Source organism: Syngnathus floridae, chromosome 10 (genome assembly GCF_059516105.1).
Source record: "Syngnathus floridae isolate MCC-2025c chromosome 10, RoL_Sflo_1.0, whole genome shotgun sequence".
NCBI lineage: Eukaryota > Metazoa > Chordata > Actinopteri > Syngnathiformes > Syngnathidae > Syngnathus > Syngnathus floridae.
This window is the reverse complement of record NC_142422.1, coordinates 1,814,325-1,828,704: the sequence shown is the minus strand read 5'-3', so window position 1 is coordinate 1,828,704 and position 14,380 is coordinate 1,814,325. Positions and strand designations below refer to the sequence as shown.

Genomic DNA, 14,380 nt, shown 5'->3' with positions numbered 1-14,380 from the left:
TCGTATATTATTCATCAACTCCCCAAAAATATTTATACAGATTTATTTGATATTTACAACTGTTTATCATTTTCAAGTATAACAAAATAGTTTCAGTTGAAAAAAAAAAGGTGCAATCTTGCTGTTGCACAACTTTATTGACACAAGTGATCTGGTCAAGAACTGTCACTCCTTCCTCGCTCATTCCTTTTCTTTTTCTTCTTCTTGCTGCTGTGGTGGTGTCTGTCCTCTGGGGAGCGGGAATCTCTGTCCACATGCAGACAAGTAAGATTAATAGAAGAACAAGTGCAATTCTGACATGATGCTGATATCAGGAAAACACAAGTCCACCTCTTCCTTTTCTTCTTCTTGCTTTCTCTCTCGCGACTCCTCTCGCGGCTACGGTGGCGTCTGCTACGTGATCTGCGGGACTCTGAGGATAAAGAACGCCTTTCGTCCGTCCGACGCCTGCCGGACAAAAATAAACACAAAATGAGCAAATGAAGCTTCACTTTTAGGGTAAAACAAAGGTAAATAGAACCTTTGGGATTTTCCTTCTCTGGCCTCATCCGCCTCTTGTTTTTTTCCTTTGTCCTCCTCTTCATGCTCTTCCTTCCACTGTCTGGCGAGCTCGTCCGAGTGGACCTGGATGACTTCTCTGATAACCTGTGAGACGATACGATTGCTATAGCCTCATAAAAACAACTTCCAACTTTACACCTGGGGGGGCGGGGGGGCTCGAACTTCCGTGTAGGACTTTTTGGTGATATGGACGTTCTTGGCTCGGTAGGACTGCCGCCGTCTCTTGTAGTCCCGCATCTCCGCCATCAGCTCCAAATGCGTCTTTGGTTCGTTCTGTTCTTCAGCTGACACAAACGCAGATGTTTTCAGTTCAGGTGGAATGACTTACGACATTTCAAAGTACTTAAATAATCAACTAAAACACTGTAACAAAGTATTTACTTACCCTTCTTCAGCTTGGACACCAGATCTACGTAAAGCTCTTCATTGCCTGAGGCGGCGACGGTCTTCTCTTGGTTGAGGACGCCGATCACGTGGTCGTACAGCGCCAGCCGGTCGGCCACGGTGAGGTCGCACACGGCTCGCTTGTGGTTTTGCGGCACGTCCACCGGCTGGTAGGAGTATTGACCTGATACACCACAAAAGATCAATCAACATCTTGGCACCAAAGCAATATTTCACTTCAGCCTTCCAAGAGTCAAAATGTGCTTTCAAAAGGTTCAGTTTTCAAAAGAACCAGCTCGGTACCTTGCCAGAACACACCCTCCATCTTCATGAGTGGAGCAGCTGCTCTGGCTTGTAGGATCACCTGGTTCTGAAGGATTTTGTCTGCTCAAAAAAAATAACCAGCAGCTCATATTACAATGCTAACATCGCTAACACATTCTCCTCGAGGAAGTTGTCACTCACCCATGGAATAGCTGCGGACGCTGGTGTCGACGTAAGATGAGGAACTGTCGCACATTTGGGCCTGCAAGACGGCAAATGTTATTTTCACACACACAACCACAAGTGAAAAAATGGTGTCACCTGCTCGTCAGAAGAGTAGCCCATCTTTCGGAGGTAACATGAAGCTTTGTGCCTCTCCATGCTGCGAACGGGGACGCGATGGCCGGGATCGTAGGGGCACAGCTCCATAGGTTCCTGGATTAGAAGAATCATATCACATGATTTCTCCCTTGTACTACTTTTGGTTGTAAATGTCTGAATTTAGCATATGTTCATCCTCTGACCAATGGATATTGCCGTTTTATTGTTAACTGTCACTTGTAAATTAATTTGACATTTGAAAGAATAAAATTAACTTGATATTTTGAGATTTGTTGTTGTTTTAGCTGATCATTTTAAATTCTATTGTGGTTACCTTATCCGGGTCGTTGTCCGGTGACCAGCCCAGAGCATCGTACAGGTCTTGTATCTGTTTCTGGCAATGTTCTGTAAACTCCAACAACTCCTGCAGGTGTTCCATTCGCTCCTGCAGGGTTGTGGTTTTCAAAACGTCCGACATTTTGGTGGCTTTAGGTCTAAAGAGAGAGAAATTCAATTAGAAATCACCCCGGTTTGATTCATGTCGATACAAACTTCGCCATGTTTCTCAGGGATGACGTCAGAGTTTCTTCTTTGTGTGTGTTATGATCACACGCAGTTATTCATCACGCCATCTACAGGAATGCTGGTAGATTACAGGTCAGGTGGTCTGTCTGAGCCAATCAGAATGCGCTATTTTGAGCTATTTTGTAATAAATGAAGTATATTTTTTCGCTTTCTATACAATTTAACCTGCAAAACTGTTTTATGCTATGTCAGAGTTGTTACATTTCACCGTCATTTTCAACTGATGAAATAAAAAGACGGTAGCTTGTGATTGGTGGGCTCTCGTGAAGTAGCGTAACCGGAAAATAGAAAAAATTACAACAATCTGGTGGGAGGGGCAGAGATTAACCTTACCAGTAACTACTACTCTATTACTACTTTTCGGATCAACGTCCACATTTTAAATCGTTTTCCACGAGGTCGAAAATGGCTTATGCGGGATACGGAGCCGCTCCGGGAGGAATGGTAAGGGCGAGGATTCGAGGAAGTTTCGCCGAGAAAAGTGCTTCGGTTTCCGTGCTGTGCAAGTCCTGTGTCAGAGGGGCGCGGAAGCAGAACTGGAGCGAGATTTAATAGATTGGGCTAAAAAACGAACTGCGATTGCACGTAATCGATATCTTACCCGAAATGAATCACCTAAATGGCTAGAAATGTGCACAAGTCAAGCTTGCCGCTACAAACGTATACGACTAATGCTTTAAAATTGTCTATTAGGCTCGTTCTGCAACCACTTACACTAGTTTTAGATTATGTAATCAATGGTTATTGATTATAGATTTGCTTGCAGCAATGCGTCAAATTAATCAATGACGGTTGATCTATTTTTTTTTCCTCGACACACCCAATGTATCGTACATCATGTACTGTAATGGAGAAAAGGTCAAAAGGTGTTTTTTAATTTCATGTATTTATCTTTATGTAATTAAGCTTAAATGTGTTTTTATTTCAGTTGGCTTATTATGTATTAAATACACTGTTAAGAATAATGGCCAACATTTTAAGATGTAATACAAACATACAAAACAGCAATGGTAAATATTTATTGTGTGTTTTTATTTGTTTAACCTTAAAAATGTGTTTACAACACTCATATCATTTTAAGTCTTTCAAATAAATGTTTTGCAGCAGCAGGATCCTCTTTATGGATACTTTGCGGCTGTCGCTGGGCAAGTGAGTAAATTCAATTCAAATTAAACATGAGAGGATATGAGTCAAATGGATCATAATAAAAAAAATAATAATCTTGTGGTTTGACAGGACGGCCAGATCTCCGCAGATGAGCTGCAACGATGCCTCACTCAGTCCGGCATCTCTGGCAATTATCAACGTAAGAAATAATAATAAAAAAAAAATTTTTTTGGTATAGTGGACAAGTGGTTTGAATCACACCCTACAGAAATTGAATGGATTTTTGTTTTGTTTAACACAGCCTTCAACATGGACACCTGCAGACTGATGATCAACATGCTGGACGTATCCTTATTGACGTGAAACTCTTAAACTGAAAAAAAACTGCGGCGAGATCCTTGACTGGCACGTCTCAGCGAGACATGTCGGGCACCATGGGCTTTAACGAGTTCAAAGACCTCTGGCAGGCACTCAACGCCTGGAAGAACATTTTCATGTCTTTTGACCGCGACCGCAGTGGCATGGTGGAAGGTCAGGAGATGCAGCAGGCCATCAAGTCACTGGGTTTGTGATACAGACAACAATGGGAGGGGCTGCAATGCCTTTTGTGGCCAGTAGGGAATTTGTACGTATATCGCTTGCTATGTCGCAGGTTACAATCTGAGCCCCAACGGTATGAACATGATAATGAAGCGCTACGGCATCAACGGGCGAATCCCCTTTGACGATTTTGTGAGCTGTTGCGTTCGACTCCGAGGCTTGACCGGTGAGAACGCAAAAATACTCGGATTGCATTTGAATCCTTTGGATAGAAAATTGCTCTTATTACCCGTGATTGATATTTTCAGATCACTTCAGACGCCGTGACACAAGTCAAAATGGCTCCGCCAACTTCCAATATGATGATGTAAGTGCGCAAATACAGCCAATAAGTTTTTTTTTCTCCTCCCGAACAATAATAGCAACCTTTCTCTTTGTCTAGTTTATCCAGGTGACCATGAGCATGTGAGAAAGGACTTGTGGAAGGGACACCTTTTTATTTTTTTACACATAGACTCATTTTTTATTCATATAATTTTTTTTTTAAACAGTGGAACCTTGAAAGTCCAACAATATTATATAATTTGACTAACAAAGAAAAATGTGGGCAAAAATTCTACAAGATGGTTCAATTAATTGACTCCAATTTGTTCCCTCCCTTTACAAACTTTATTACATTCCCAGAATTACATCTTAACACCAGCACCATTCAATATGCACATTTTACAACCACAATTAAGGCATTGTTTATCACAAATTTCCCTCATCTTGTCGTTACTTTGGCGCCCTCTTGTAGCATCAAATGGTATTACAACACCTTCGGGCTTTCCAATTACGAAGATTTGACTTAAAAGGTTCCACTGTGCAATTAATTTGTGCAACGTACCACTATTTTTAGCTTGAATATACTGCACACTATTTACACTTATTATCAGCCTTCACACTCTTAGTTATTAAATTGTATTAAAAAAAAAAAGGTGCTACTAAACTCGGCGGTTCAAGATGATCCTCAGACAACCGCAGACTTCATGAACTGGAAGAATAAAAATATATTGATATAATTTTTTGTTTTTAGAAGTGAACTATAAAAGTGAGCACTGGGAATATTAGATTACTTTGGCTTGTGTACGGAATGAAGTGTCCAGTGACAGTAAACACACCTGTTGGAAAGAGAAGCTGGCCACTTGGCAGTCACACGGCAAATTGAGAATGTGACTTTGGAAACGATCTGTTGGAATATTAATGACATAGAAAATTAATAGTAGTGAAGCTAATCAAACGGCATTTCAATGTTATTAATGGCTAGCCAGTTCTTATGTTTGTGCACTTGAGCATTAAAAGACAAATCAAATAAAATGGTGTCAGTTTGAGTTGAATTGCATGATTTTTTATTTTTAATTGTATGAATTTGTTACCTTTAAGGATTTGCATCCGTGTGAGCAAAGCAATGAAGTCATCGTAGTCGAGCTTCCCTTGGCTGCTGTACTCCAACCACAACGTCTTTAAGCTCTCCCTGTCCAACCCGAAATCTGTGAAGAAAAGTGGCGTCCCTCAGGGGTCAATCCTGCACCCCTTGCAATTTGTTCATAAATATTTACAATTAAGATGCATGTATTTTTAAATACACTTTTTTCTTTTTGGGACCGAAAAGCAACATGATAATCATACTGTAGAAAAATCATTACCCCGTGCATTTAGGGCATCGTTCATGTTGGCTTGAGTAAAAGCTGGCGGTTGCCTTCTTTCGTAGCGGTCCAAGTACTCTCGTCTGGCGGCCGCCACGTAGTGGTCTAGCTTGAAGAACTCCACCACGTCCAGGTACCCAGATTTGTCTGCCTGAGAAGCTCAGCTCAGGAAAGTCAACCACATCAACACAAACACACACACCAGTGAAGGATACGTCTGCGAGTGTCAGCAGCAAGCGTGCAGTCCTGATGCTCAGCGCTATTTGAGGAAAAATAAATCCCATCATGAGTGTTAGACAATCTTCACGTACAAAATGTGAACTGACATTTTCCGCCGATGGAATGGCCTGCAACCTGCAGCCTGGCCGCCACGTCCTCCGCGTTCAACATCGCCTGTGATCACAAGAAATTCAAAACGAGTGTCTTAATCATTTTTACGTTTATCCTGTGAGTGACGTGTTTGTGTTTACCTCTGACTTCTCGTCATCCTGCAAAAGACAGAAGAGGATTATGAATTATATCAATATTATGGATATCAAATTCAACTTTGGATGATCAATATTATTATTTTGTTAGCCTAGCTATGGTGTTTCTTGCTATATGTTAGCATTAGCGTTTTGACACGACAACATATACATACGGTGACGCAGGCATTCTGTGGGAAGACTTCACAACGCAGCTCCTGAGGCCAGGAGACGCCGTAGCGGACCAAGCGTGCTTCGCAGCTGTCACGGGTCTTCTGGCAGAAGCTCCGGCACGGGCGGTGGATCTGACCGAAGGAACACCGCGGAGCGTAGGCGGCGCACAGGAAGGGGCGGATGTCGGCCGAGCAGGTGGTTTGCGCGATGGAGTGGAAGAAGGACATCTTGGACGCGGCGTCACGCTGGGTGGCGTGACCCAGCTGGTTAGGCGTCATGGTCTGGTTGTAGGACAGGCCTTGGCACATGGGGATGGTGAGGGGCTCGCAGAGGCCGCCGCCCTCACCCACGCCGAACTGAAAAGTACATCCAAAATACATCATTGAGAAGATCGCTACTTCTTCGGTAACTTCGATGACGTACATGCTGGCAGGACGCCGTGGTGAAAGCGTCGCACTTGAGGGACTCAGGCCAGAAGAAGCCAAACTCCCTGAGCAGCGGCTCGCAACTGGAGCGGACCAGTTCACACATGGTCTTGCAGGGCAAGCGGGCTTTTCCCGCCAAGCACTCGGGGGTCAGGACGGAACACAGGAAGGTCTTGAGGTGTGGCGAGCAGGCCAGGCTGACCAGGTTGGAGTAAGCGTTGAGCTGTACGGCGACGTCTTTTTGCGTCTTGTGGCCGAGGATGTTGGGCATGACCGTTTGTGTGTACGGGAGATCTTTGCAAAGGGGTTGCGTGATGCTCTCGCAAGTTCCTAACGTCGTCGTCTCGGACTCGGGAGCCTGCGTGGAGACAATCGGTTTATTAGGAACATGTTTGCGAGTATCGCTGCATGCTCTGTTTGCTAGCAGGCTTGTTTGAAACCATAACTAGCTTAAAGCTAGCATAAATGTGAAACACCATAAACGAGCTAATGGAAATTAGCATCGATGCTAAATCTTTAGCTACTTCAACACACAACAATTCTATAAATACTCTCAGAGATGCTTCTCCTTACCTGATCACAGGAATACGTGGAAAAATTCTCACAATTCAGACTTGGCGGCCATTGGAAGCCAAACGTGTTCATCAGAGGCTCGCATCCGGCGCGAGCCTGCTCGCACTGAGTTTTGCACGGAGCTAGACGAGTTTCCGCTTTGCACTCTGGAAAGTAGACGGAGCACAGGAAGGGCTTGAGCTGTGGCGAGCACTGTATCCTTACCAGTGGGGCGAACTGGTACATCTCCAGGCCCGCTTCATCCTGGGTGGCATGGCCTAAAAGATTTGGCATGATGGTCTGGCTGTACTTGAGGTCTTTGCATAGAGGAATGGTGATGGTCTGACATGTTGTCGCCGAATCAGTCGTGAGAGAGGTTGACAACTGTGGTTGTTGTTGAGCCTGAAAGCACGCAAATTTGGTGGAAATGAGCCTAACTTGAACAGGAAGTCGGCCATTTTGATAATTGACGACTGACCTGCACACAGTTGTGTTCGGGCAAAGCGTCGCACTGAAGCCTGCTGGGCCAGGTCAGGCGTTTGGCTTTGAGGGTGGCCTCACAATCTCGCTTCACCTTCTGACACACGGCCTTACACGGTTTCACCCGGGCGTCGTCTTCCGAGCATTCCGGGAAGGCCACGCGGCACAAGAGCTTGGCTATGTCGGGCGAGCAGGCCGTCTCCACCATTTGACCAAGCTGATGCACGTTGAAGCCCTGAACTCCGGCTGGGTAGCGGCTGGTTGCGTAACCCACGTTCCGGCAGAAGGAGGCGGTCAGGGGTCGGCAGCTGGGGCGTTCGTCCCTGGCGCCGAACGTCCGGTGAAGGGTCGGCAGAAGAACCAACGTCGCTAGGAACAAACGCAACATGGTCCGTGGTCTCTGAGGGCCCAGTTTGGGAATGCAAAGTCTACTCAAATGCTGTTGGTGGACTTCAACCTGTTTGCAACATCTGCTTAGCATCATGTGTTTGTATTGGGGGGGTCAGGGGGGGTCCAAAAAAACTCAAAACAACACATTACTGGACACACAACTTGCAAAATAGTGAAGCATTTTGAGTTTGTGTGAATAACATTTGATGATCTGCCTAGCAACAGTTTGAGCATGCAAAAAAAAAACAGCCAATAATGACGTTTTATAAAAAATGATTTATTTTTGATTGAGAAGCCTCAAATTAATCATATATTACGTGTACCATTTTATATTCACCAATATAAATTTGGAAAGGTAAAACTTTGTGTCTTTCCAAAATAACTAATATATAAAAAGATGGCTACATCAACTTTGGTAACTTGTTGTACTTCGTTGAGCCACTAGGTGGCAACACAGCCTTGTGTTCTGAGAGACCTGTTGCCATTCATTGCAGCATACCAGGAAAAAGGGCAATTTTAACATTAATTTAAATTCACAACACTGACTCTGATTTGACACGTTCACGTTGATGGACTATAGATTTCAAATCTATTTTAATATTTGATTAAAAAATAAAGTAATGCAACATGTACTGTACGTAGGAGAAGAATGGCTAATGGTCTGGGATTCATGTGGATGAGACTGAGCGTGAAAGCATGACGATGACGGATACTTCAAAGTAGTTTTTATCTATTTTCCAAAACGGCTCACCACCCGAGACCCAAGAAGCGTGACGCATCGTTCCCACACGACTGTTATATTCCCCCGCGGGAAAGGACAGGACCCTCTTTGTGAGTCCCATTTCACTGTAAGCCTTATTTTTGGTTCTTTTTATGACCTACCTGGTCGTGTATGCGTTCTATTCTCCCTTTTAACTTCCCCTGTGGTGTTCGGGAACGCCCTTGATGGGTAAGACCGTTGTTTAATTCATCCATGAGCCGCACGCCGTTGACAGTGGAAAGACAAGCACCAGTCTGCCGCATTTCCTCAAACTCTATTCTAATTTCTAAAGGAGCATCCGTAAATCCTCCGGCCCTAGGAAAAGGATGTGTGGACGGGATGTGCCGGCGATTGCGCTTCGTGTTCCAGAGTTTCCGCCGATTGCGTGTCATGTTCCAGAGTTGCCGCCGATTGCGCATGTTTGTCCCAGAGTTGCCGCCGATTGCGGTTCGTGTTGCAGAGTTACCGCTGATTGCGGTTCGTGTTCCAGAGTTTCCGCTGATTGTGGTTCGTGTTCCAGAATTGCCGCCGATTGCGGTTCGTGTTCCAGAGTTGCCGCCGATTGCGGTTCGTGTTCCAGAGTTGCCGCTGATTGCGGTTCGTGTTCCAGCGTTACTGCCGATTGCGGTTCGTGTTCCAGAGTTACCACCGATTGCGGTTCGTGTTCCAGAGTTTCCGCCGATTGCGGTTTGTGTTCCAGAGTTACCACTGATTGCGGTTCGTGTTCCAGAGTTGCCGGCGATTGCGGTTCGTGTTCCAGAGTTGCGGTTCGTATTCCAGAGTTGCCGGCGATTGCGGTTCGTGTTCCAGAGTTGCCGCCGATTGCGCTTCGTGTCCCCCGAGTAGGCGCCGATTGCGGTTCGTGTCCCCCGAGTAGCTGCTGATTGCGGTTGATGTCCCCAGTGTTGCCGCCGAGCGCGGTTAGGACTTTGCCATAGGCCAGTGAGGTTGTTTGGACTGGTGCGCTTACCCCCCAGTCCGCCACGTGGGGCTTTCGGTTTTTGGGACGTCGGGAGCCGTCCCTTGTGGGGGTGGGGGGGTACTGTCAGTGTCTGTGTGCTCACCCCTCCCTTCCTGTGTCTCTCAATCTATGTATTAATCACAGTCACCTGCCTCTCGTTACCTGTCTGTTCCGATATTCATGTCCATAATCGAGTATCTATAGTTCGCTCAATAAACCCTGGTCCAAGCTGCATTTGGTCGCCCTGCTCCATTCCATCCATGACAAAGCCAGGCACAAGTACAAGCACAAGCACAAGCCAGGCACAAGTACAACCACAACCACAAGCACAAGCCAGGCACAAGCACAAGCACAAGCACAAGCACAAGCACAAGCACAAGCACAAGCACAAGCCAGGCACAAGCACAAGCACAAGCCAGACACAAGCACAAGCACAAGCACAAGCACAAGCACAAGCACAAGCACAAGCACAAGCAAGGCGCAAGCGCAGGAGCAAGCGCAGGAGCAAGCGCAGGAGCAAGCGCAAGCGCAGGCGCAGGCGCAAGTACAGTCCCAGTCCCAGTCCCAGTCCCAGTCCCAGTCCCAGTCCAAGTCAAGTCAAGTCAAGTCAAGTCAAGTCAAGTCAAGTCAAGTCAAGGCAAGGCAAGGCAAGGCAAGGCAAGGCAGGGGCAAGGCAAGGCAAGGCAAGGCAAGGCAAGGCAAGGCAAGGCAAGACATGTTCAAGGCAAGACATGTTCAAGGCAAGGCAAGGCAAGGCAAGGCAAGGCAAGGCAAGGCAAGGCAAGGCAAGTACAAGGCAAGGCAAGGCAAGTACAAGGCAAGGCAAGGCAAGTACAAGGCAAGGCAAGTACAAGTACAAGGCAAGTACAAGGCAAGTACAAGGCAAGGCAAGGCAAGGCAAGTACAAGGCAAGGCAAGGCAAGTACAAGGCAAGGCAAGTACAAGGCAAGGCAAGTACAAGGCAAGGCAAGGCAAGGCAAGGCAAGACATGTTCAAGGCAAGTACAAGTCAATTCAAGTCAAGTCAAGTCCAAGCACAAGTCCAAATCCAAGTCCAAGCACAAGTCCAAATCCAAGTCCAAGCACAAGCACAACCACAAGCGCAACCACAAGCACAACCACAAGCCAGACACAAGCACAAGCACAAGCACAAGCACAAGCACAAGCACAAGCACAAGCGCAAGCGCAAGCGCAAGCACAAGCGCAAGCACAAGCACAAGCACAGGCACAAGCACAGGCACAGGCACAAGCACAGGCACAGGCACAGGCACAGGCACAAGCACAGGCACAAGCACAGGCACAGGCACAGGCACAGGCACAGGCACAGGCACAAGCACAAGCACAGGCACAGGCACAAGCACAGGCACAGGCACAAGCACAGGCACAAGCACAGGCACAAGCACAGGCACAGGCACAGGTACAAGCACAGGCACAAGCACAGGCACAAGCACAGACAGGATCGAGCACGGGCAAAGCGCTGGAACCAGGACAAGCACAAGCATGCGCAGGCTCAAGCAATGGCACAAGTACAGGCGTGGCGGAGCACAAGCAGGCACAAGCACAGGCACAGGCCCAGGTTCGGCACAGTATTGTACGGCTCGACACAGGCACGGGCACAAGCACAAGCACAAGCACAAGCTTAAGCACAGGCACAGGCACGGCCCGGGAGAGCACGGCACTGGCACGGGCGGAAGCACAGGCACTGGCACGGCACGGCACGTCAAGGCTCGGCACGGCACAGGCGCGGGCAGGCACAAGCACAAGCTGGCACGGCACGGCACGGTACGGCACGGCATGACACAGCAAGGCATGGCGCAGCAAGGCAAGGCAAGGCAAGGCAAAAGCCAGGCAAGGCACCGCAAGGAACGGCGAGGCAAGCACAAGGCGAAAGCATGGCGAGACGACAGAGCAAGGCAAGGCAAAGTTACTCAGGGCTAGGCAAGGCAAGGCAAGGCTGGGCAAGGCAAGTACAAGGCAAGGCAAGTACAAGGCAAGGCAAGGCAAGTACAAGGCAAGTACAAGGCAAGGCAAGTACAAGGCAAGGCAAGGCAAGTACAAGGCAAGTACAAGGCAAGGCAAGTACAAGGCAAGGCAAGGCAAGTACAAGGCAAGTACAAGGCAAGGCAAGGCAAGTACAAGGCAAGTACAAGGCAAGTACAAGGCAAGGCAAGTACAAGGCAAGTACAAGGCAAGTACAAGGCAAGTACAAGGCAAGGCAAGGCAAGTACAAGGCAAGTACAAGGCAAGGCAAGTACAAGGCAAGGCAAGTACAAGTACAAGGCAAGTACAAGGCAAGTACAAGTACAAGTACAAGTCAAGTCGAGGCAAGTACAAGGCGAGGCGAGGCGAGGCGAGGTGAGTACAAGGCAAGTACAAGGCAAGGCAAGTACAAGGCAAGTACAAGGCAAGTACAAGGCAAGTACAAGGCAAGTTCAAGGCAAGTTCAAGGCAAGTTCAAGGCAAGGCAAGGCAAGGCAAGGCAAGGCAAGGCAAGTACAAGGCAAGTACAAGGCAAGGCAAGTACAAGGCAAGTACAAGGCAAGGCAAGTTCAGGGCAAATTCAAGGCAAGGCAAGGCAAGGCAAGGCAAGGCAAGGCAAGGCAAGGCAAGGCAAGGCAAGGCAAGGCAAGGCAAGGCAAGGCAAGGCAAGGCAAGGCAAGTACAAGGCAAGTTCAGGGCAAGTTCAGGGCAAATTCAAGGCAAGGCAAGGCAAGGCAAGGCAAGGCAAGGCAAGGCAAGGCAAGGCAAGGCAAGGCAAGGCAAGGCAAGGCAAGGCAAGGCAAGGCAAGGCAAGGCAAGGCAAGGCAAGGCAAGTACAAGGCAAGTACAAGGCAAGTAAGCGCAAGGCAAGTAAGCGCAAGGCAAGGCAAGGCAAGGCAAGGCAAGGCAAGGCAAGGCAAGGCAAGGCAAGGCAAGGCAAGGCAAGGCAAGGCAAGGCAAGGCAAGGCAAGGCAAGGCAAGGCAAGGCAAGGCAAGGCAAGGCAAGGCAAGGCAAGGCAAGGCAAGGCAAGGCAAGGCAAGGCAAGGCAAGGCAAGGCAAGGCAAGGCAAGGCAAGGCAAGGCAAGGCAAGGCAAGGCAAGGCAAGGCAAGGCAAGGCAAGGCAAGGCAAGTACAAGAAGTACAAGTACAAGTACAAGTCAAGTCGAGTACAAGGCAAGGCAGCGCAAGGCAGCGCAAGGCAGCGCAAGGCAGCGCAAGGCAGCGCAAGGCAGCGCAAGGCAGCGCAAGGCAGCGCGCGCAAGGCAGCGCGCGCAAGGCAGCGCGCGCAAGGCAGCGCGCGCAAGGCAGCGCGCGCAAGGCAGCGCGCGCAAGGCAGCGCGCGCAAGGCAGCGCGCGCAAGGCAGCGCGCGCAAGGCAGCGCGCGCAAGGCAGCGCACGCAAGGCAGCGCAGGGCAGCGCAAGGCAAGGCAAGGCAAGTACAAGGCAAGTTCAAGGCAAGTTCAAGGCAAGGACAAGGCAAGGACAAGGCAAGGACAAGGCAAGGACAAGGCAAGGACAAGGCAAGGCAAGCGCAAGGCAAGCACAAGGCAAGCGCAAGGCAAGCGCAAGGCAAGCGCAAAGCAAGCGCAAGGCAAGCGCAAGGCAAGCGCAAGGCAAGCGCAAGGCAAGCGCAAGGCAAGCGCAACGCAAGGCAACGCAAGGCAACGCAAGGCAAGTGCATCAAAAGAACATTCCAGTCCAGAACGGATGTGTTATTCATCTTAGTTATACTGCATCCATTGCAGCCTGGTCATCCTAGAAGAGGGACCCTCCCATGTGTGGTCTCTTAATGTTTCTCATTTCCCCTAGCTGGAGTTTTGAGTTTTTCCTTGTCCTCTTGGGAGTTCAAGATCAGGGGATGTTTGAGAATATTTGCCATTTTTCACATGTCATGAGTGTTGTTGTTAGTCACCCAAATGTTGAACAGAGGCTGTGATTTACCAAAGTCGAATTCTTTGTTTGGCAGCCTCAGACATGGCAAATAAAAACTCTTGTTGCAAAGCGTGGAGTAGCACACTAGTTCTCATTTGTGTCTGCATGTTTGAATTTGTTTTAGGATTGCCCCAGCGAGCTAACACATCATGGAATCCGCCACTGAGGGACTAACACCGTTAGCAACAGACAATCTAAATAAGTCATAGTTGTTGTTCAACTATTTTTCTCTTTTTTTTTTTTTTTTCTCTTCATGACTGTCATGTAGCGTTGGCCATCGCCTCCGTACGTCAACTGATAAGGAGCATTGAACGGGGCGACGCCGTCGCTGCGCGGCGTATCCCCCGATAAATAAAAATAGAATAAAGCCTTCACCGTGTTATGTTGCAGGTGCATTTGCTGACCACCGTCCGTAGAGACGGCAGGCGGGCGGAGAATCGATTAAATCCCCGCGATCGTTATAATCCAAGGGAAACGCTGACATTTCAGGCAGCCTGTTATTTTGACTGACTGGGGGGTGTAAAGCGCGCCAAGCAAATGCATTCTATATGGACAGGGGAGCGCGGGAAGATCAGGGGAGCGCGGGAAGATCAGGGGCCGAAATGCATTAATGTCACATGTTATTGTTATTTGCCGCCAAAAAGCCTCGTCCGCTGCCACTAGACTCGTGAGGGTGGGGGCCTTGGGTGGTTGTAGTGAGGCCGAAATGCATTAACGTCACATGTCCGGGCGGCCATTATTATTCGGCGCCAAAAAGCCTCGTCCGCTGCAAGAAAGCCGCAAATCATACATTGAAAAGTTGAAAAAAAATATTA

The 14,380-nt window shown here is 48.1% G+C and overlaps 3 protein-coding genes across 4 annotated transcripts; 1 reads left to right on the top strand and 2 right to left on the bottom strand.

The window, feature by feature from the left end:
• Nucleotides 1–27: 27 nt before the first annotated feature.
• snrnp48 (small nuclear ribonucleoprotein 48 (U11/U12)) lies at nt 28–2,128 on the bottom strand. The gene is made up of 9 exons (XM_088388393.1): nt 1,865–2,128; nt 1,531–1,644; nt 1,411–1,471; nt 1,249–1,329; nt 947–1,129; nt 724–845; nt 521–645; nt 331–447; nt 28–246 (listed from the first exon to the last, which is right to left on the bottom strand). Exons 1-9 carry the CDS (start codon nt 2,006–2,008, stop codon nt 156–158), a joined length of 1,038 nt encoding a protein of 345 aa, XP_088244519.1. The 5' UTR covers nt 2,009–2,128; the 3' UTR covers nt 28–155.
• A 266-nt stretch (nt 2,129–2,394) lies between these two features.
• sri (sorcin) lies at nt 2,395–5,132 on the top strand. The gene is made up of 8 exons (XM_088388404.1): nt 2,395–2,559; nt 3,220–3,264; nt 3,352–3,421; nt 3,524–3,567; nt 3,639–3,786; nt 3,875–3,988; nt 4,071–4,129; nt 4,205–5,132. The coding sequence occupies exons 1-8, from the start codon at nt 2,521–2,523 to the stop codon at nt 4,229–4,231; spliced, it is 546 nt and encodes a 181-aa protein (XP_088244530.1). The 5' UTR covers nt 2,395–2,520; the 3' UTR covers nt 4,232–5,132.
• Nucleotides 3,129–7,989, bottom strand: LOC148391663 (uncharacterized). Of its 2 annotated transcripts, XM_088388388.1 has the most exons (11): nt 7,541–7,988; nt 7,084–7,464; nt 6,509–6,868; nt 6,088–6,441; nt 5,918–5,935; nt 5,774–5,840; nt 5,663–5,706; nt 5,448–5,598; nt 5,178–5,291; nt 4,923–4,990; nt 3,129–4,795 (listed from the first exon to the last, which is right to left on the bottom strand). In XM_088388388.1, the coding sequence occupies exons 1-11, from the start codon at nt 7,928–7,930 to the stop codon at nt 4,772–4,774; spliced, it is 1,971 nt and encodes a 656-aa protein (XP_088244514.1). In that variant the 5' UTR covers nt 7,931–7,988; the 3' UTR covers nt 3,129–4,771. The 2 variants fall into 2 exon arrangements, with proteins under 2 accessions (XP_088244514.1, XP_088244513.1); XM_088388387.1 differs by having other exon boundaries at nt 3,129–4,990; nt 7,541–7,989.
• Between the last annotated feature and the right edge of the window lie 6,391 nt (nt 7,990–14,380).

What these genes read in the sequence shown, in the direction of transcription:
- snrnp48 (XM_088388393.1), bottom strand. Translation starts at nt 2,008, where the DNA reads ATGTCGGACGTTTTGAAAACCACAACCCTGCAGGAGCGAATGGAACAC. An exon ending in CGGACAACGACCCGGATAAG is followed by an intron (nt 1,645 to 1,864) that starts GTAACCACAATA and finishes CTTCTAATCCAG; the next exon opens with GAACCTATGGAGCTGTGCCC. An exon ending in GCTACTCTTCTGACGAGCAG is followed by an intron (nt 1,472 to 1,530) that starts GTGACACCATTT and finishes GCCGTCTTGCAG; the next exon opens with GCCCAAATGTGCGACAGTTC.
- sri (XM_088388404.1), top strand. Translation starts at nt 2,521, where the DNA reads ATGGCTTATGCGGGATACGGAGCCGCTCCGGGAGGAATG. An exon ending in GAGCCGCTCCGGGAGGAATG is followed by an intron (nt 2,560 to 3,219) that starts GTAAGGGCGAGG and finishes AATGTTTTGCAG; the next exon opens with CAGCAGGATCCTCTTTATGG. An exon ending in TTGCGGCTGTCGCTGGGCAA is followed by an intron (nt 3,265 to 3,351) that starts GTGAGTAAATTC and finishes GTGGTTTGACAG; the next exon opens with GACGGCCAGATCTCCGCAGA.
- LOC148391663 (XM_088388387.1), bottom strand. Translation starts at nt 7,930, where the DNA reads ATGTTGCGTTTGTTCCTAGCGACGTTGGTTCTTCTGCCGACCCTTCAC. An exon ending in CCATTCCATCGGCGGAAAAT is followed by an intron (nt 5,707 to 5,773) that starts GTCAGTTCACAT and finishes TTCCTCAAATAG; the next exon opens with CGCTGAGCATCAGGACTGCA. An exon ending in ACGGATGCAAATCCTTAAAG is followed by an intron (nt 4,991 to 5,177) that starts GTAACAAATTCA and finishes ATATTCCAACAG; the next exon opens with ATCGTTTCCAAAGTCACATT.